The following is a 21494-nucleotide window of genomic DNA, read 5'->3' on the forward strand; positions in this document are numbered from 1 at the left end:
CTCGTATGCTTTTCTTGGGACCACTTTGGTCCTGACGTGCGCTGTGTTGTAATACTTGATATTTCTGTCTTCTGACTCAAGGAAAAGGCTCCCGGGGCAGCAAGGATCATGCCTTTCTTGCTTCCCTCCTCAGCTTTGGCACCACACATATGAACATAATCCTAAGTTACAAAGTTATCTCTAAAAAATGCCTTCTGAAAATCAGAGCCATTTGGAAAGAGAGGGAACAAGGAAGATTAGAGGGTGCAAACGCAAGCAGTCTCCAACCTTCCCCATTGTGCATGAGGGGAAACTGGGGGTCAGGAAAGCTTGCTGCTCACCTGTGTTCATGCTCTATAAGTTCATGGAAGGTAGGGAACGAAGACTCCAGGGATTAAACCATCTCCACCTGACCCCGCTAGCAGTGAGTCTGTTAAAACATTTATATGTGTATATATACATATACACACATATATACATATATATGTTATATATAATCTCTGTGTGTGTGTGTGTGTGTGTGTGTGTGTGTGTGTGTGTGCGCGCGCGCGCACGTGAATATGTAGCTCAGGCTGGCTTCAAACTTGACATCTTCCCACCTCAGCCTCTTGAGCGCTGGCCACACAGCCCCAGGCACACAGTACTGCTCTTGACAGCTTTTGTCTGAGACTGCGATTCTGTCTTTTGGCTTTGGTGAATGAAGTTGATCCTTGGCTGTGGTATTATATTTGAGTTGGCATTATTCCTGATCATTTTCCTAAATTTGCAATAATTTTTCTTTCATTATTGTACAGGAAAATACTCATTTTTGCAAGTTTAGAAATGCCGAGTATAAGTCATTTGCAGCCAGGGGTGGCAGACACTGAGCTGGATGTCACCGGATGTCACCAGGAGCCTCAGCTACACAGCCCTCTGGAGGCCAGTCTCTAGGCTACATGAAATTGCCTCCAAAACCCAACGCGCAGCAAAGCAATGGCAACAAAAAACTGGGTGTGCAGGGCCGAGGGAGAGCCGAGGGAGAGCTGAGGGAGAGCAGAGCTTGCTGTCCTTGCCTCGGGAGTCTAAGGACTTCAGTTTGAGCCACAGAATCCACCATGCTAAAAAGGAGGAAGTTAAAAAAGGCATGGTGGTGTGGCCTTGTAATCCCAGCCATGTGACTGGGACATGGAGACGGGGGATCCCTGGGGCTTGCTGGTCAGCTAACCAGCCTGCTCGGTAAGTTCCAGGGCAAGCAGAGACCGTATCTCAAAAAAATAAAAATAAAAAGTGGGTGACACCAGAGGAATGTCCTCTGTCCCCCACATGCATACACACTCACTTACACACACTCACACACATGTGCACACACACTCAATCACATACTCACTCATTTACACTCACTCATTTACACTCACAACTTACACTCAGACACTAACACACACTCGTACACTTTCACACACGTATTCACACTCGCACACTCACACACGTACACATTTTCTCACACACTCACTCACACTCACACACTTGCCTTCAGACACGAACACACACTCATACACATTCACACACACACACACACACACGGGAACTCACGCTCACACACACATTCACACCCGCAGGCACACACACTGCTGTGTGTTATGTACTGTGGCTTATGTAGCTTTCTAAGTGTGTATCCACGCCTGTTTATATTTGTAACATGAGCACTCCAAGCTAATGAGCAGCATATGTGTAAAAATGAGGTCACAGTTTCACGAGTACCCAGGTTTTGTGCATTTTGTAGACCAAATCCCCTTTTCAAGTTCCGTCTGCGCTCTGGCTGATTCTCTCGAGCCATCTGCCCGCAGCTCCCTGTTTATCTCTGGAGCTCAGAGCAGCTGGCGCACACATTTGCACTTCTCTCTTTCCATCATCCCCTGGGGCCAGAAATAGATCATGGCTTCGGTCTACCTACCCTAGGGATGGCTTTCGACATCATGGGGGAATGTCATGAGGCCTCAGCTTGGTTCTTTATTCTGCAGGCTGAAACGGAGAGAATCAAGAATTTAGAAGCTCCCCAGGGGAGTGGCTTAAGTTAGGCAAAATCTGGGTTTGAAGGTGAAGTCCTCCATTCTGCACAATTCTGAGCTTGACGAACACCCTGGGCTATTTGGGGAAAATGATGTATTTGGAGAGACAAAGCAGAAAAGCACCCCTAGCTTTCAAACTATTACCTTCTGTTACTTGTAACAATCCCTCCAGCAATGCTTGGGGCAAGCTGTTTCTAGTTCCACCGGACCTTTATTGAAGTGAGGCTTGGTTTATAGGCCCTGAGCTTTTCCCATTGAAACTCAAGGTCGGTCACTTCAGTTGCTTGTGTTTTTCTTCATGTCTCTTGACAAAGTATTGGGTCCTATACACAATATTTTGTAGTTTTAAATTTCATATTTACTTATTTATTTTCTTGACATCCGCTTTTGCTCAGCCTGGGCTGGTCTCAGATCCACTGTAGATTTGAAGCTGCTTTTGAATTCCTGGTTGTCCCAAGTCTTCATCTGGCTTGCATCTAGCTATTTAATTTTAAGTGATCTAATTCTGAGTTCGGGCTGTAGTAACCTGGTTGGTAGTGTGCTTACACAATGCAGAAGGCCCTGGGCTTGATCTCTAGCAGGGCATAAGCTGTGCTTCATGGCACATGCCTGTAATCCCCGTACTCGGGAGGCACAGGGAAAAGGATCAGAATTTCCAGGCCCTCCTCTGTTACACAAGTTCAAGGCCAGCGTGTGATGCAAAACATGCCGACTCAAGATAAAGAAAGGAATGAACAGAACCGCAGTTCTTAATGGATTAAAGGCTTTTCAGAACATTCTTCTAAGTTTCGTAGCTATGCAATTACACGTCTTCCTGCCTTTTCTAGTAGTCTCTGACTTAGTAGTTCTAAGCTGAGCAGAAGCAATGGCACTGAACAATTTGTTATTGCTTTTAAAGGAATGGTTATTTCTAAAATAATGATGTTATCTATTTGAGTTAAGATATCTTTCCTTTTAATCACATTAAGAGTGTAGTCTTCTGGGGACTGGAGAGGTAGCTCAGTGGTTAGGAGTGCTGGCTCTTGACCTTGGTTCGATTCCCAACACCCACAGGGCAGCTTACAACATGAAATAAAAATAAGTAAATCATTTAAAAAACCTGTAGTCTTCCTTTTCTTGTTCATTTGTAATACTTATCAGGAATGCACTGCTAATTTTATCAGATGCTTTTTTCGGGCCATCTGTCGGGATACTGATGTGATCTCACTTTTTTTTTATCCTAGAATTAATTACATCAGTAAATTAAAAAAAAAAGTCTATCAAACCGCCCTCGCCTTCCTAGAACATGCGTTACTTGCTCGTGGATATTTGTCTTTCTATATTCTAGGGACAGAAAGAAGCATATTTGATGGTTAGGACTCTGCGGTTTGTCTGTGGCGTCTGTGCTGGGCATTGTTAGTCCTGGTCTGAGGGCTTGGTCGACTCATAAACAATGAACACTAAACACTAAGCTGGGGGTGGTAGCTGGCAGTGGTGGTGGTGGCTGGGGGCAGTAGCAGCTGGGGGGGGTAGTGGTGGCAGCTGGAGGGGTAGTGGTGGCAGCTGGTAGGAGGGAGTGTGGCAGCTGGCAGGGTGTGTGTGTGAGTGTCTGTCTGTCTGTCTGTCTGTCTGTCTGTCTCACACTTGTAATCCCAACACCTAGAAGACTGGAGCAGAAGGATTGCCACAAATTCAAGGCCAGCCAAGGCTATAGAATGAGATTCTGTCAAAAATCAAGAGACCAAGAGACCCACAGACAAGAACTCCATCTCTCTATATTTAGACTGTTTAAAGGCTTTCCTCCCACTGTTCCTGGGCATTCTTCACCCACCCCTCTCCCATTAAAACCAGTTTTTACTTAGAGTAGTGGTGCGAGGATTGCAGAAAATGTATGTGGAGGAAGCAGAGAGTCCCCAACCGTCCTCTTTATGCTCAGCCTTCCCTGCCATCAACCTCACAAACCACAGCAGAGCATCTGTAAACTCGATGAGCCTGCACTGACACAGTGACACTCGAAAGTCACGGCTGTCTGTGTTAGGGCTCATGCTCGGTGGCATGTGCTACACATTTGAACCAATATTTGATGCCACATTCTCACCTTTATAGCATCTTAAATATGGACGCCCTACCTTAAAGGACTTCTGTGGTCCACTTTTCTTCCTTCCACCCCTTAGGGCCGCATTTCCCACAGTGTCACAGAGTTGGGTCCACATGGTGTGGAGTCTTCCTATTGGCTTCTTTTACATAGCGAAAGGTGAGTGTACGTTGTAGAGATCGGCTCATGAGTTGAGAGCCCATTTCTTTTTAACCCTGAACAGCGATGCAGTATCTCCCTGCCCAGGCTCTCCCTGTGTGCTCACCTGCTGGGGGCTGACAGAATGTAATATGCGGGGTTTGGGGCAGGCGTGTTTTGAGCTCACGTAGGTAGATTGTTGGATCGTATGGCGGACTGTGTTTAGTTTTTAATGAAACTGTCAATCTTTTCCCCCTCCGGTGGTTTGACCTTGTCCCTTTAAATATCATTATTATTGTCATGGCGATATTAAGATCTCGTTGGTCCTACCTTTATGGCTTGGCCTCTTTGGTCAGTATCTGAGGATGGCCTGGAAATCCCGATCCTCTTTCCTCAACCTTCTGAGTTGTCCAGGTCACCCAGCTGTTTGCTGCTGCAGCCGGCCTCTGGGCTGTTCCTTGACCCGGATGCCTCTTGCATAGTTCTTGGACAGCCCCACTGGGACTTACCTCAGCTCCTTCCCAGGAATGCCTTTTCTTAGTCAATATGCCCCCTCCCTGGCTCCCATGCACTGCACCCGGAGACATTTACTATAAAGTTCCAGGGCCAAGGGTATGTTGTGGAATAGTATTTCCCCATTTTTAATTCTCTGGCCATGTTACTGATAATTTGGAATGGCGAGTTAGTTAAGTGTATGGCTGTTAAATATGGTCTACAAACCAAAGTCAGGATAATAGACATTTTTGATGGGTCAGGATACAAAAGGGGTTTATTCACTGCCACCACTAGGTGGTGCCACCAATTAGCGAAAACAATGTGGTTGTTCTTGCTGGTTAACCAGGAAACCACACAGCCTCCTGTGGAACATGTATGAACGTGTGGATCGTGTGTGTGTGTGTGTGTGTGTGTGTGTGTGTGTGTGTGTGTGCGTGCGCGCACGTGCACGCCCCACTGGGTACATTGCTTTAAAAGTGTCTGTGTGCACACAAAGACACTCGTTGAGTTGAGGCATCCTGGGAGGCATAGGACTGAAGTAGGATAGGAAGAATTTTCAAAGGCTTGCCCATCAGCTGGTGGTCTGAAGGCTCTGACTAAGAAGGCTACCTGTGGAGTCCTGCAGGAGAAAGACCCAACTGCAGGGGGGATAGTCAATGACAGGGCCGCAGGACAGCTTTTCTGAGGGTGGCCCTAGTTCATCAGAGTCAGTCCCTCTAAGGTCATCAATCTAGCAGAGCCTTGTCGAGTCGGGCCACTCAAAGTGATCAAGGAAGCAGGCACAGTTTAGAAGTAGGAAGGCAGTATCCCACAGGGGACGTAAGTAGTTACTTCTGAAGCCCTGGAGACTGCAGCCTGTCACCACTAAGTACCCAAAGCAGCTGACAAGATGGCCACTCCAAGGTCCTATCTTCTAACCAAATGGGGAGAAAATCCATACCTCATAAAATAGATGTGCGCTGTGTGCAGATGGGCCTCTCTTCAGCCCTGGTCCTCTAGCTCTCCTCTCATTGCACAACATCGTCTGCTGTCTCTGGAAGGTGCCAGCAGCTGGGACATCCTCAACCCTGCACAGTTCTTCCCACCCCAACCGAAGGGCTGGAGATTGCTTGCAGTACACACTAACCCGCACAGGTGAGAGACTCAGGCAAGTTTCTTCCCTTCTTTGGCCTCAGTTTCCCTAATGTGGGCTGAGGCAGGGTGGTTCCCAGGGGTCCTTAGGAATGACTGAAGGTCTTCAAATCCGCACATTGCAGAACAACATGTTCCCAGCTTGTGTGGGGGTGGGCACCTCCTTGGAGAAGTCCTGTAGAGGAACATTTTCTGCTTCCCTCTCTTCCTCACGCCCTTTTCCTCTCGCCTCCCTTCTCCCTCCTTCCCAGTTCCTGCAGGGCTCTTTCTTCAAGGTGCCTCAAGGGGAGGCAGCTGGCAGAGTCCCAAGAGTCTGCAGGAGGAGTTCTCCATGCAAGCCTCATTAAAAGTTCGAGTGACTTCTCGGGAGGGCCAGGAAGCCTCTGGAGGCCAGCCTCCCTTGACAGCAGCGGCCCAAGGTGATGCTCAGCCCTTTGAGCTGCTGCAGCTTTTCAGGAAAGATGTCAGAGAAAGCAGGCGTGACTGGGAGTAGGGCAGGGGAGTGTCCCTGGAGTTTACTTCAGAGAGGACACAGTGGGCTTGAGGTAGGGCCTTGCCCTACTTTACAGAGTAGTGTTACTGCAGAGCTGTGAGCCAGTCTGAGGTTTCGGGGCTGAGCACTCTCTGGAAGGAGCTTTGAGGAATGGGCTGAAGGACCCCTGAGGGTCCCTGGGCATAGAGCAGGGGCTTTGGGGAGCCCAGCTGCATATGAGAGCCTGGTTGGCTTACAGACAACAGAGATGCTAGGGACACCCTGAATCCTAGCCTCATGCTTGGTGACTAGGGGACAGAAGATTCAGAACGAGTAATGAGAGTTGAAGACTGTGCACATTCTGATCACGGAACACGTCCCCAGCCAGGAAGGAACGACCCGAGCTTTGCGACAGGGCAAAGAGACTGCCGTCCACTGAGATTGTTGACCTGGGGGACAAGGGGCTGGCCGATGTGACCTCAAGTGGCTTCCTGTTGACCCGAGGCTGACACCCAGCCTTCTGGCATCCTAGACCCAGCAGGGGAAGCATCCCTGGATGATGAACTGCCTGTGGCCCACGTCAGGCTCCACACATCCCTGACTGACATTCACAGAACTTGGGCTGACTCACTGGACAGACTCTGACCCTCAATTGTGGAGGGTGTTGCAAGCTGCAGTCAACAAGCTAGGGGATTGCTTCCATCCAAAGCCTACTTTTAACCTCCACACAGTGGTTCCTAGGTGAGAAAAACAAGCCCAGAGGAGGGCCCTCCTTCTTCCCGGAGGCAGGGATAGATAGGATATTGACCTCTTATCCCTGAATTCAGGCTCTCCCTTCAAGGAAGTCAGTTCCACAGCTCCTTGGTCTCCACCCATTTTCCCTTCGTGGCCTCCCCCTCCCCACCCCAAACAGCCTTCTGGCTGTTGAGAAGCCCGTCCAAACAGGCCTCTCCCACATTCCCTGGCTGTTCTCCAGTCTGCAGGAGCTGAGACACCCTTGAGTTCAGTGACTGTGAGTCCTGAGCAGAGGCTGCTGACGGGGGCCACTGAGTGAAGTGTGGAGAACCTCTGGCTTCCAGATGTTAGGCCTTCTGGGGAACACAACCCTTGTGTGTTGGATCACAGGCACTGTGCTGGCTTTTTTGATGTTGCTGCTGATGCTGGCCCTCTGTCTTTTCCACAGGTCACAGGAACATGATGTGGAGAGAAACCGAATCCGACAAGCCCGGCCTAGACTCTTCTACGGCCGGCGTCTGCGTCTCCCAAGAGTCGTTCACCATCACCATCACCGTGGCCCACATGGGGTGACCAGTGTAGGCGTTCACCAGCACCATCATTCTCCCCATCGTCTCCACCAGCACCGTCACCACCACCACCACGGTCATGGAGCCCGCCGCTGAGGCCAATAGATAGCACCTACTGACTTTGCCCTCCACCCAGCAGCAAAATGAGTGGATCCTGATGCTTCCATAGCAAAGGGTGTATCTCTGGGATGGATGAGGATACTGGGATCCTGGTCCTGCTTGGGTTTCATTTGCATACGAGCCCTTCTTCCTGTGCATGACAAAGACCTGAGAACCCCCTGATTGGCCCTCTGCACAATGGAGGGCTTGAGCTTGGAGCAGGGCTGGTTGAACTTCCTACCTTGTGACTGCCACTCCTGGTGACCCTGGAAGCCTGGGTGGATATGGAGTGCTCTGGTTGGGGGGGCTCTGTGACATGCTTCCAGGGGCAGAATGTGGTCTGGGCATTCTCAGCTGCTTGGCTGTAAGAAATAAAAGCCACTAGAAAGCTTTTTTTGTGAAACTGGTTCTTGACTGTTGGAGGGAGGGAGGGTTGTGTCACGGGGCCCTGGGAACTCTTCTGGAAGGAGAAGCTGAGGTGGGGTCTGGCTGTGGAACGGGGAGAAGCAGGCAGTCCCTACGTAAGCTCTGAGGAAGAATTCAGTGTGGACAGCCTAGAGCTTTGGGAAAGGGCCTGCTGAGACCACCTAGACTGTGTCCTAGCTCTCGGAGCACTCTACTGAGTGCTCTACCTCGCCTGGTCCAGAGCAGGTACCAACACTGGGTTCAGCGGCTGGGGACTGAGTAGGGATTCTTATCCCACCCTTGAGTTTCCAGCCAGCCTGTTTGCGTTTGCAGATGTAAGGTAGTGGCCCGATAAGACCAGAGATAAGGAACAATTAACTGCTTGGCACACCAGGCAGCCTCAGGAGGATGTGCCTGGCCTAGGCCTCAGTTTCTTCCTCCTTAAAATGGAATAGTAGAGACTCCTTCCCCAGTCAACAGGCATGCAAATGACCCTAACACACTATGAATAAACGGTTGGGTCCATGAAGGGGAAGGAAATCTTGTCCCAGCCTGAGCCTGAGAACAAGGGAGAAGCTGGACAAGGCTCAGAGGAGGGAACGCCAGAGAGTCAGTGACTCACTGGGATAGAATGTCCTCTTTCCTTCTATTTCCCAGGGGACTCTGTGAGGACTAGGCGAGGGGTGACCAGTGAGGCAAATTCACACTGACAGCTGCACTAAGGTTTCTGTGCTGGCAAAGTGGACCAGAGAGGTCTGATGGACTAGTTTCTCTCTGAAGTGTGCTTCACACCCATCTCTCCTTCCTCACTGCGGGGCTTGGCCCAGTCCAGCCCTCCACCCTGGCCCCTCTCTAGCTACAGCCACCTGCATTCTGCTTGCTGCAGACTGCCCACTTCAGCTTCACAGGAAGTTTACAGACACACAAAAGATGGGAAAGAGAGAGAAGGCTAGGCAGAAAAGGAAATGGGGCCGGACAAACTTCCTGCATTCCTGTTGAAAATGCTGGCCCATTCTCCCTAGCACACTCAAAGAGCTGGCAAAAGAGAAGCAAGATAAAGGTTTGCAACAGCCTCTTAGGGCCCATCTCCCAGCCCCACCAGGCCATGCTGGGGATTCAACGAGGTACCCTATGGTGCCCATGTGGAGGACGAGCCCAGATTATCAGGGCGTCTTAGAAGAAGGGCTGTGGTAGAACAGGGCAGTGTATTGTTTGCTCGCCTGCCCTGTGAGTGGGCTGTTTGCCCATATTGCTCCTGAAGTTCTCTTGGGCCTGGGAGAAACTGGCTGCATGACCTCGGGCATAGCTCCCCTCCTTCTCTGTCTCTCTCTGTCTGCCTCTGTCTCTCTGTCTCTGCCTCTCTCTGTCTCTCTTGGTCCTCTCTGTGTCTCTGTCTCTCTGTGTCTCTGCCTCTCCTGTCTCTCTCTCTGTGTCTCTGCCTCTGTCTCTCTGTCTCTGCCTCTCTCTGTCTCTCTTTGTTTTCTCTCTGTCCCCCCCCCCCCACTTTGGGGCCATGGGGTTCTGATCAGGCAAACGGCAGAATCAGGTGATCACTCTGACTGCATTGGTCCCCAGAAGAGAGAGTTGGGGTCGAGAAAGGGAACGATGTTCTGTCACTGGGTGCTGTCCTTTATGGCTCACTAGCAGCAGGTCTGGCCAGGTGTGACCATCTCGACTGTCCCTGTCCTGGTCCTATGACTGGACGGGGGGATGGAGGTCCTATTACTGCACAGGGCTGTGGGATAAATGTTTGTGAGACAGTGTCTGGCTGTGTCCAGTACCCAGAAGTACTATTTCTTTTTTTTTTTTTTTTTTGCAATCAGCAAGAGGGTTTAAAAAATATGGAACGCTTCACGAATTTGCGTGTCATCCTTGCGCAGGGGCCATGCTAATCTTCTCTGTATCGTTCCAATTTTAGTATATGTGCTGCCGAAGCGAGCACTATTTCTTAAGACTCTGCTTTTCATAGTGTGGGTAAAGGGCAGGCTGATACTACACTCCTCTCTGAATGTGGGACAGTTTCAAGAGGAACTGGGTGTGAGCGTGCTTGGGCCGGGCTCCCTTCCCCCATCCTCTCAAGGGTCGGTTAATGAGCCCGCAAGTGTGCGGGGCGGGCTAAGTGCTGGGGCTGAGGAGGTGGTGGCTGTAGGTCAGAGGCCTTCAATCACAATTGGAGGAAGGGATTCAGGAAGTACTCACAGCTGCTCAAGGCATCTCCTAGCCAAATTCCAGGCCAGCGGGCAGCACCAACAAAAACACTGCAGGCTCCCGGGAAGGGTCATGGCCACCTGGGGTGGTCACCAGACAAGGGGTCTACAGCTCCAGAGACAGTCGGGGATGTCACTATTGGAGTCCAGGGTAAGTCTTCACAGCACCCCATGTGAATGGTGGGCCCCGGATGGCAGCAAATGGGGGAGAGGGGTATAGAGACGAGCAAAAGGGCCCTATGACTCAATGGAAGGGTTGGAGGAAGTCCTTCCCCATATACACAACTCCCAACCCTGCATGGAAAATGAGGTCAAGCACAACCTACTCTCACTCTCCTATCTCCCTTCCTGCAGGCCCCTGTGTGCGCACCCCCTCTCCCCACCCCACCCCCACCCTTCACCTCATCTCCACTTTGCCCGGAGTTGGCATGTGTCTTACTCCACACCCCATTACTCCCCCAACCCCCCACCCCCGGCCTAGGTGCAGGGCCTGGGAAGGCACGCAGAGAGGCCAATTGCTAGCCTTGAGTCCTCCCAGGGAGGAGCCAGGCTCTTCCTGGGTCCTCCTAGGAGGTTGGAATTTTGTACAGTCGCTATTTTTTTTTTTCTTTTAATCAGTAACTCTAGAAATCCTGAGGCGTTGTTAGTGGGCCGGGCTTCCCGCCTCGCAACATCTTCTGCCCCTCCTTTCCTTACCCCTTCCGTGTTCAGAGAATCACTTGCTTACATCTTTCCTGATGGTGCTTCTAGCAGCTGCCAGTAGAGTTGACCACAGCTCTTGGAGGTCTGACCTGAGGTTAAAACTAGACCGAAGATTGTCTGATTCCAGCAGAAGGGATTGGTGGCCGACAGTGGCACAGTCCAAGGCCTCAGACCGGAGTCTTAGAAGGCGGCGGAGAAGCAATCCAGCACAGAGCCGCCTGTGGTCGCCAACAGCCCCAGCTTCTGATGGGGCACTAAGGCTCCGAGACCACCCACAGTGTTCGGTGTGTCAAGTGCCACACAAGTGCTCAGAAGTCATGGAGACAGCGGTGATTGGGATGGTGGTAGTGCTGTTTGTCATCACCATGGCCATTACCTGCATCCTCTGCTACTTCAGCTATGACTCACACAACCAAGACGCAGAGAGCGGCCCCAGACGTAGCTTCACTGTGGCCACGTTTCACCAGGAGGCGTCGCTCTTCACGGGGCCGGCTCTCCAATCCCGGCCACTGCCGAGGGCCCAGAACTTCTGGACTGTTGTGTGAGGTTGGCAGTCCCTCAGCATTTGTGCGGCTAGTGGGTCAGGCTCATCTACTCCTTCAATAGGCAGGCCTCCATCCTTCTATGTTCACAAACTTCTTGCCTTTCCCCATTCTGGCTTGCTCTGCCCTCTCTATTCTCGCGGAGCTGAGATGCTGGGACTAGGTGTGAGTTACATCTAAGCTGAGAGGTTATAAGGTCAGCTGGGGCTGAGGAGATGTGGATGGATACTGTGTGTTATTCTACGGGGTAGCTCCAACCAGCCATGAAACCTCACCGGAAGTTAACCCCCTGTCAGCAGGGCGCTGTGACGGAAGTCTATTTGCCACCCAAGGACCCAGAGCCCTCCAGTGGACGTTTTGAAGAACTACACATTTGTTAGTATTTTTGGGATGTTGCACAGTGCCCAAACCTGGGGCTTGCTCCTGTTGCCTGAAATCCGGAAAACAAAGAGCTGTTTTCTGGGAACAAGTGACTTATTTTATAATCGAGGACGTATATCCTTTTATGGTTCTTTCCAAATCTGCTCTGGAAAACCACAAAAGGAAGCAGAATAGAAAAACGAGAGCCGCAGAGAGCACAAGGTGTTTCATTAGCAGGAAGGCCACCAAGAAGACTTTTAAACACATTTTGAACAAGACTTGCTTTATTGCCACAGTCCGACAGGCTGCCTCTATTCTTAGCAAATGTGAGTGATTTGCGTCACTTAGGAATGATAGAAAAATCGTGAACTGAAAGATAATTCCAAAAAAAGTTAAAATGTTGTTACATTTCAGCGCACGAGAAGAAGCTGTTGATTTTAACACAAATAAGGGGACATTTGTTTTTATTAATAGAAAATCTGCTGACGGAATAGATGCCGTGTCGTATTTAAAGACTGTGATCTGAAGGATGGAAAAGTAGCTTCCTGGCTTGTATGTCTGCCTCTAACCTTGAATGGACTCCCTCAGGACCTGCCTGTTGGGACGAGACTGAACAAGGGTCCTTTGGGTTGTAAGGGTGTCCAGACATGTGGCTGCCACAGGAAGGATCCAGAGAGACAGGCTTGGGTCTGGAGATATATGGGGGTGGGAGGCGGGTAGGGAAGGAGCGCAGGAAGAAAGTCGGGCTGCTAGACAGGGTGGAGTGAGTCTGAGGAGGTCAAGGCTCAGGAGATAGAAACTTTTGGAAACATGTCAGTCTGGATACGGAGCCCCTGACTAGGGCTTTTACAGATAGAACAGAAGGGAGGGCAGGGAGTCCTGGGGACTTAGTGAAGGAACTCACAACAGGTCAGAAGAGGCAGTGTGGGTCTGACGCCTGCTGGGAAGAGCACCTGAGAGGGGAGGAAGAAGCAGCACTGCCCAGAGGAAGCAGCCAGTCTGAGGCAGAGCCTGTTGGCCCTCACTGGAGCTCCCCTTGAGTGCTGGCTCACCAGGGGGGGTTTGTCGGCCCCTCAGGCAGAGTTCTGCCCTGAAGCAGACTCTGAAGATCTTCCTTGAAAGGAATCTTGTCAGCATATCTCCACAGGAACTCAGCAGAACCTTCTTCCTGGCAACTCTTAGATTATTCGGGGGTGGGGGGGTGGGGGGGTGGGTGAGTCCCCAAATACAATGAAGCACCTGAACACAAGGGTGTGTGTGTGTGTGTGTTTGTGTGTGTGTGTGTGTGTGTGTGTGTATACAAAAGCCAGAGGGGGCATCAGGAGTTCTTCGAATGGTAGAGAAGAGCCAAAGCAGAACATGCAGGCAGAATCCTTCCTAAGTTGCTTTTGGTCATGTGCTGCTGCAGGAGACTGACTAGCCAGTGAGGGGTGAAAGGGAGCTTCTGGCTGTCACGATTTTGGGAGAGCAGATCTCTTCCCCAAGCTGCAGTGTCATAGCTCCTATAACAGAAGCTCTCAGACGATGGAATAACTCCTGCACGTCTTTAATTCTGAGCACGACACTTAAATATAGTTTTTTTTTCTGGATGGGTCAGTGTCTGACAGCAGGTGCTTCCTACTGGTTTGGCCTGAGAGCTTGGGAAGACCTCATCTACATATTTGGGGTGTGGTCCTGTTTCTACGACTGATCTGTCTTGAGCCTACATGACCTGTGGTTATCTCCTCACCTGTGGAGGAGGGGCTTGGGGCATTGCTCTATGTGACTGGTCTATTTCAAACCTCTCCGCAGGGGTCTGTGAGGGGCTGCAGTGAGTGAGACCCTGATCTGGGAGGCTGGGAATGCACCTGCTGTCCCTTATAAGGTCTCCTGGGGATTTGACCTGTCTCAACCAGGAATCAGGGTACATTTCACTGCCCACTGCCCCACACCTGTGGAAGCTTCAGTGTGTCACACAGTACACCCCTTTGCCCAAACAGCTTCACTTGCAAATGTTCATTGCAGTAAGTCATTGATCTGCCTTGAGGCTACACTATCAATACTGGCTCCTCACTGGGACTCCTCAGATATCCTCTTGTTGCCCTGTGTCATGGAAAGCCTGCAGCTTTGGATCTGCAGGACTGACCCCTTCAAGTGCTCCAACAGTTTCTAGGTAGTGTCGATGCCGGGTTAGGCCAATTCAAAGCCCTGACTCTGGGCCTGAATGCTCTCCATTATTTATTTAGCCTGGTAGCTCTCCTATGCCCATACCAGCAGGGCCAGCTCTCCCACACTGCCCAGGCAGGGCTGAGGGGTTGGGAGGTGGAGGACATTTCTCCTATGTCCACACCACCACAAGGCCAGTGAGGGTCAGGGCCTCCTCTCCTGCACTCAGGCCCTCAGGGTGGCTCTCTAGAACTCATGCCACCAGGGCCAGCTCTACTGGGATGCCCAGGTGAGATGGAGGCTGCTTACCCCAGTGCTGCAGCTTGCCAGGGGTGGGGCAGGTGGGCATCAATGTGGCCTCAGGCAGCAGCCCAGACCAGGGATGTCCGGATGGCTTTCGGTGGTAACATGGACATGAACCCAGACATGGCCCTCGGTGGCAGCCCAGGCTGGAACCTCACCGTGGCCTCAAGCGGAAGTGAAGGCTCCTCACATCAGGCTGTTCCTCAGTGCAGTCACTTCTTCAGTTCCTCCCTCTACATGGTGCACAAACTGCTTCTCTTTCTCTCCTGTCACATAGATGCTCATTGTAGTGGTGTCTGTCACAGCCCAGTCTTATGGAAGGAATTCCTCAGTTGGGGCTCCCTCCTCTCAGATGATTCTAGCTTGGCTTAGGTTGACACAACGTTTGCTAGCACATGTGATATGTGTATAGTATATGGCTTGTGTACTGAGGGGTGGGAAATGCAGGGTGTACAGGATGTGGGTATGTGGAGTATATTTTGTATATGTGGTATGAGTGTGTGTGTGTGTGTGTGTGTGTGTGTGTGTGTGTGTGTGTGTCTGCTGTGTTTGGTATGTGGGTGTGGTTTCACTGTGGGTGGTGTGGTGTGTTTGCGTGCTCTGTTGTGTGTGTCTTGTGTGTGTGGTATTTGTATGGTTGGTGTATGAGGGATGTGGTGTGCCATTTTCCCTGGTGTTACCTGTTGTATAAGAAGAGAGACAGGCCCAGCAACTGCCGGCAGGGAGCCCCCTTATTGCCAGAGGCAGTCCTCTGCCTACCATCCCCAAGAGAGGAGGCATCAGTACAAGGAAAAGGGAATGGCACCAAAATACCAGCAAAATAGGAAGTGTTTAGCTGGTGGCAGAGAGGGAGGCATCTGCTTCAGGCCAGCCTGGCAATGTGGGGCCAAGTCACTCTGTCACCCAGTCCTCCCAGTTCCAAATATAGCGCCCTTTCTGCTTGCTCCGTAGCTCCTGCTGCCTTTCGTGCTTCCCCTACTGTTTTGGGGCTCCTTCCTCAGTTCCAGCCTTCATCAAGGGGCAGTATGAATGAGCCACGCAGGTTCCGGGGACTCTGGCCATTTTGTGTTAGTCCTGGCTGGGTTTCTACCACAACATGCTAGGTTGCAGAGATGAGAATCCTGTCTTGCTTGTCTGCAGGATGAAAACTGGAAATCCTTGAGCTCCGAGCTGTAGGAGACATGGGGAAGGGCACCCCCCCCCCACTGTACCCTCTCTCCACAGCCCCTGGCTCTGAAACCTGGCAGGGGTGTCTCTGTGGGACTCGCTACATTCTGGAATCAAGAGGCCTTGAAATAACATGTTTTCCGGAAAAAGTACCTTCCTTAGAGGAAACCACTGTTCCAAGGAATAGAAAAGACCATTGTGTCTTGCCAGATCCCCATTCCTGAGGTCGTGACACTTGAAAAGGCAGGCACACAGTTGGAGACGTGGAGGTCTACGGTGTTTCCACACTCCCACTCAGACACCCCCCCCCTGCCCCCATACAGCACATCTGCAGCTAGAAGTGCTTTAAATGCCAACAGGAGTAGCTGACTGGCACGTCCCAGCAGGGCCATCACAATCCATGTTAAGCAGTCTTTAAACAACGAGGTAAATTTAGCTTCTGCACTCCTCCCCACCAATAATTCATCATATACTATCAAGGAAGAAGTAGAGTGATCGTGCAGTTGTATGGTTAAACTTGACTTTCTATAGAACACACTTTCTGCATAGAATGTGGAGAACTCTAGGCCCTGGTGAACTATTGTCTGGGCAAGTGAGACTGCGTGCAGCCCCCAGAGGCCCAGGTGAGAGAAGCTTGCTCCTCAGGGTGGCACTACTGGAAGATGGCGGAACCTTTAAGAGGCTCTTCAGTAGCTGAAGGTACGTTTTTGAAGGACGCGGTGGGACCCCAGCTTTCCTTCATCCCCTCTTTTACCTCCTGACAATAAGGTGAGTGGTTTTGTTCCACCATGATGTAAATCTTAGAGACACCACAGGCCTAAGGGCAATAGTGTTGACAACTCTCAGAGCACTGGACTCTTCAATCCTGTGAGCCTTCTTCTTGAGACTGGGTCTCATTCCGTAGCACAGGCTGGGCCTTGAACTCCTGATTCTCTGCTTCAGCCTCCTGAGTCCTGGGATGTCTGACATCATACCCAGCTCCAAAAAGGTGTGGTTGGGAAGACTGCAGAGAGAATAAAGAATGGTCTGGAGCCCACTGGCCTATGGGAGATGTTTAACTGTGCCTGTCTGGTCCCAGGCCTTCTGAGACAGGCCATTAACCCATTTCCAGGTCTCCCGTTGTAAGACAAACAAACCTGCCAAGACAGCTTTCTGTGTACCCTGGTTGTGGAGGAAGTAACAGAGCCCACAGCTAGGACACTCCTTGTGGCCACTTCTATCTTCCACATACCCTTCCAGATGTCCACTGTGGTGGTTTGAATACGCTTGGCCCAGGGAGTGGCATTATCGAGGGGTGTGGCTTTGTTGGAGGAAGTGTGTCACTCTGGGGGTGGGCTTTGCAACCTTCCTCTTAGCTGCCTGGAAGACAGCAGTGTTCTCCTGTTTGTCTTCCAAAGAAGATGTAGAACTCTCAGCTTCTCCAGTGCCATGTCTGCCTGGATGTCGTCATGCTTCCTGCCTTGATGATAATGGACTGAACCTGTTAACCTGGAAGCGAGACCCAATTAAATGTTGTCCTTTATAAGAGTTGCCTTGGTCATGGTGTCTCTTCATAGCAATGGAAACCCTAAGACACCCATAGACCCTGCCTATGAAGCGGGGGTTGTGGTGTTTCAGAGGTCCTCTGTCCTTCTGAGATCCAGGGGCATTGGCATCCTAACCATAGATAAACACCGGTTGCTTCCTCTTCAGTGTCAGTCAACTTACCTCACCTGTCAGTCACCTCCTTGCAAAGAGCTGGCAGCCCTCCTTCCCTTCCACCCCAGGGCCAGAGAACGTTCCTCATATATAAGCCTGAACTCGGAAGCTGCTGAGAGGCCCCCACCTCCGGACTCCTGGCATCTGCACTTGGTAAGTAATATTTTCCTAAAATGTTCATGGCTTTAACCCCCTAGAACTCGTGTGTATGGTTTATTCAAAAGGAGGATTCAGATCACGGATGACAGATGTTAATTGTTTGACCTCGCAATAACATGATTGTCTTGGTCAACATGGGAGGCTCCATTACAATAAAGATGTATTCTCCAATGTGGAAGGGGGAGGCGGAAGAGTTGGGTGACAGCAATAAGATGTGAGGAGAATGTGAGGGAATGCCAGCCATGTGTGGCAGCTTCTAGAAGCTGAAGGAAAAGGTAAGGGTTCACACTATCCCTGGGGCGTCCAGCTAGGAATGCAGCCTGCCCGTACCTCTTTTGTTGTTGTTGAAGTTTTCGTTTGTTTTTAAATCTGAAAAGTGGCTTTTTAGTGCTTGTTATTTTCCAGAAACTATTTAAGCATAGATTCACTAGGGAATGCCCTTTACAAATGTTTCACTCTCATCCGGTATCGACTCACACAGTAGGAACTCCATGGTGGTTTGAAAAGGAACGACCCCTATAGACCCTGTGTTTGAGCACTTGGCCCATAGGGAGTGGCACTACTAGGCACTGTGGCTTTGCTGGAGGAAGTGTGTCACTGTTGGGGGAGGCTTTAAAAGATGTTTTAATAAAAATTATGTCCATTTTAAAACTAATTTTTATATTTATTTGTTTAGTTAGTTGAGATGGAGTCTTGTGACATAGCTCAGGCTGACCTTGATATCGCTGCAATCCCCCTGTCTTAGCCTGAGTGCTGAGATTCTATGCTTGTACCGTCTGAGCAAAGCTGCAGATGTTGAAAAGTACCACCTATTAGCCTAGTGTGCGCCATAGTTTGTCCATACATTTCTCTATTGAAATTCTTGTACTCAATGAGCAACACAAGCCAACATGTCCTTGAACCGGCTCCTTTAGTCAGTCCCATTCTTGGCAGCCGAGAAACAGGTGATGTGGTGTTTGATGCACATAGGTCTGAGAGCTAAGGGGTGGGGGTGCTGTGAGCTTGGGGGATGAGTGGGGATAGGGAGAGAGAAATTGCATTTACACCGAGCAGGACAGGAGCTGGAACAGCAGGTGGTTAGGCCCTGGGCACTGAACACCCCAGCCTTATCTTAGGGAAACAGGGCACACGAGTAAAAGCATATAAAGAGGCGCTCTTGCAGTATTATTTTAATTGTGAAATATTGTATCCAAGTATTGATCAGTAGGAAAATATATGAGCAAATTACAGTCCATCCATAAAGTGAAATAGTGAAGACTTGTGCCGGCTTGGCCACTGGTCAGCAATAAATAGAGAATACAGCAAGTTACCGAATGGCTTCAGGAAAGGAACGGCAGCTTTGGGGTGGGAGCACACGCCTGTCAGGGGTGGGAGCACATGCCTGTCAGGGGTGGGAGCACACGCCTGTCAGGGGTGGGAGCACACGTCTATCAGGGGCCTGTCAGGGGTGGGAGCACACGCCTGTCAGGGGTGGGAGCACACGTCTATCAGGGGTGGGAGCACACGCCTGTCAGGGGTGGGAGCACATGCCTGTCAGGGGTGGGAGCACATGCCTGTCAGGGGTGGGAGCACACGCCTGTCAGGGGTGGGAGCACACGTCTATCAGGGGCCTGTCAGGGGTGGGAGCACACGCCTGTCAGGGGTGGGAGCACACGTCTATCAGGGGTGGGAGCACACGCCTGTCAGGGGTGGGAGCACATGCCTGTCAGGGGTGGGAGCACATGCCTGCCAACCCAGCTCTGAGGCAGAAGATTAGGATTTTCAGCTCCTCTGCTGCACCAGTGACTTTGAGGCCGATCTCAAAAACAAATCAAGAGGCCAAGAAACTGTGACAAAAGAGATTTAAAAATGAAAATGAAAAACCCTCCTCCATATAAAATACAAAACTCAAAAACTCCTAATTTAGGAACTGGAGGGATGGCTCAGCAGTTAAGAGCACTGACTACTCTTCCAGAGGTCCTGAGTTCAATTCCCAGCAACCACATGGTGGCTCACAACCATCTGTAATGGGATCTGATGCCCTCTTCTGGTGTGTCTGAAGACAGCTACAGTGTACTCACAGAGACAAAATAAATAAATAAATCTTCAAAAAAAAAAAAAAAGAAAGAAAAGAGAGCTTACTGCTCTTATCCTCTTGCAGAGGATACCAATGTGGTTCCCAGCTCCACGTGTCAGCTCACAACCATGGAACTCCAGTTCCGGGGCAGCCATGCTCTCCTGCACACACATATCACACACACACACACACACACGCACACACACACACACACGTAAACATTTTTAAAACTCCTAATTTACATATTATTTATGCATTCGTGTGACTGTGGAATAAAAGTATGGAAAGACTTGACAGCCTCACAGGGATGGGTTTGGATGCAGGAGACTTACTTTTACCTTTTGTACCTTCTGAATGTCTGACATGGAACAAGAGTGTGTGGCTTCTCATCATGTGTAGTAACTAATTTCTTTTTTTTTTTTTTTTTTTTTGGTTCTTTTTTTTTTTTTTCGGAGCTGGGGACCGAACCCAGGGCCTTGCGCTTCCTAGGCAAGCGCTCTACCACTGAGCTAAATCCCCAACCCCGTAACTAATTTCTATGTATCTATCTCTTTATTTAAAGAGGGAGCCTCTCTACATATCCTTGGCTGTCCTGGAACTTGCTATGTAGACCAGGCTGGCCTTGAACTTACAGAGATAAGCCAGCTTCTGCCTCCTAAGAGCTGGGATAAAAGGCTTATGTCCCTGTGCCTGGCTGAGTCTTAGCATTATTTTTTTAAGCGTGGCATCAAGGCAACCCTGGCTGTTGTCATTACAGATAAACATTGCTGTTTCCACAAAGAGACTTCCGGCCTAGCAGGCATTCAGAGCTACACTCAGCAAGGACACTCAGGGCACAGATGAACAAAGTCCTTTTCTGCATTCACTCATCAGGGAAATGAGTTGAGGTGGATCTCCCAAGTTAAAAAAAAATGGAGTCACCCACATCCTCCCCACATTTCAAGCAAAGCGCTCAAGTTCTGACAAGGAAATGGGCATTTTCTGCTACGTCTTATGGCACTTCCAGACTAAATGATGACTTTCTGGGCCCTATTTCCATGACCTTTGACTTTCCTCATACTTCCTATTCCCTCTGACACTCTGTATCCCTCACAATGAGAGTCTTCTGATTTACAGAGCAGTGCTGGCTCCTTACAGAACAGCTACAGTGTAACCCAAGGACGAGGCACATCTGCATCTCAAAGGCTCCATACTTAGGAGAGGTGGACTCAGGCAGAGGGCTGGTCCCAGGATAGCAGTCAGGATGGGCTGCTAGAGTCCTGGCTCCAGTCTCATTCTGGACCATTCTGGCTATTCCTACGAAGTGCTTTAGTTAGCTTTCCTCAGCTGTGACAAGATCCACAAGACCAGTGACTTAAAGTAGGAAGTGTTTATTAGTCCATGGTCACTTGATCCTGTTGCTTTGGTCCTATGATGATGGGAGAGTGTGGCAGAGGAAACAGCTTTCTCCGTGGAAGCCAGGGAACACAAAATGAGAAAAGGGGCTAACATCCTACCTCCCAAGGGGTTCATTGCCTGCTGTGGCACTGTGAGCCTTGAGAGTGCGTGTTAGATCCAGTCTACCATGCAAAGGTTGCGTCTGGTGTGGTTGGCCTCTCCTCAGAAGGACTGCAAAGCCTCCATAGAGCCGGATATCCTCAGAGGTCAGAGGAAGGCCTGGAATCTGCTGGAACTAGGGTTACACACAGATGTGATCTGCCATGTGGGTGCTGGAGATTGAACATGGCTCCTTCAGAAGATCAGTCAGTGCTCTGAGCCACCAAGCCATCTCTCCAGCCTTCTACATAGAGTCTTTTGACAAATGTTTCTAACTCACTTTTTGGTAAGCAGATCCCAGGAAGGCATAGAATGCGTTTTATTCTGTTATGTAGTAGGTGGTATTGTTGTTGCTTTATATATTGGGAAAATCATACAAATTGTCATTAAAAACTAATCGTGGCTGTGGAGTTTGGAAATCTGGTAACCACTGACAACGGAGAAATAAATGACATGGCCGGCTCTGATTCAACTTTC

General features: G+C 50.1%; 2 protein-coding genes, 1 long non-coding RNA gene and 1 other non-coding gene across 5 annotated transcripts; 3 read left to right on the forward strand and 1 right to left on the reverse strand.

Annotated features, from left to right (window-relative positions):
• Window positions 1-7287: 7287 nt before the first annotated feature.
• On the forward strand, window positions 7288-8130 carry Hrct1 (histidine rich carboxyl terminus 1). The gene has a single exon (NM_001399053.1). It carries the CDS (start codon window positions 7414-7416, stop codon window positions 7732-7734), a length of 321 nt encoding a protein of 106 aa, NP_001385982.1. The 5' UTR covers window positions 7288-7413; the 3' UTR covers window positions 7735-8130.
• Window positions 8131-9977: 1847 nt separating this feature from the next.
• Window positions 9978-10084, reverse strand: LOC120103380 (U6 spliceosomal RNA). The gene has a single exon (XR_015621545.1). It is a non-coding gene; the product is annotated as a U6 spliceosomal RNA (small nuclear RNA).
• Window positions 10085-10365: 281 nt separating this feature from the next.
• Window positions 10366-12444, forward strand: Spaar (small regulatory polypeptide of amino acid response). 2 transcript variants are annotated; one of them, NM_001399632.1, is made up of 2 exons: window positions 10366-10500; window positions 11100-12426. In NM_001399632.1, exon 2 carries the CDS (start codon window positions 11369-11371, stop codon window positions 11594-11596), a length of 228 nt encoding a protein of 75 aa, NP_001386561.1. In that variant the 5' UTR covers window positions 10366-10500; window positions 11100-11368; the 3' UTR covers window positions 11597-12426. The 2 variants fall into 2 exon arrangements, with proteins under 2 accessions (NP_001386561.1, XP_087516301.1); XM_087660175.1 differs by having other exon boundaries at window positions 10373-10500; window positions 11103-12444.
• A 3495-nt stretch (window positions 12445-15939) lies between these two features.
• LOC148005765 (uncharacterized) lies at window positions 15940-19512 on the forward strand. The gene is made up of 3 exons (XR_015620192.1): window positions 15940-16267; window positions 17335-18769; window positions 18917-19512. It is a non-coding gene; the product is annotated as an uncharacterized LOC148005765 (long non-coding RNA).
• Window positions 19513-21494: the final 1982 nt, after the last annotated feature.

The sequence above is a fragment of the Rattus norvegicus genome, chromosome 5, assembly GCF_021556685.1.
Source record: "Rattus norvegicus strain SHRSP/BbbUtx chromosome 5, alternate assembly SHRSP_T2T, whole genome shotgun sequence".
Taxonomy (NCBI): Eukaryota; Metazoa; Chordata; class Mammalia; order Rodentia; family Muridae; genus Rattus; species Rattus norvegicus.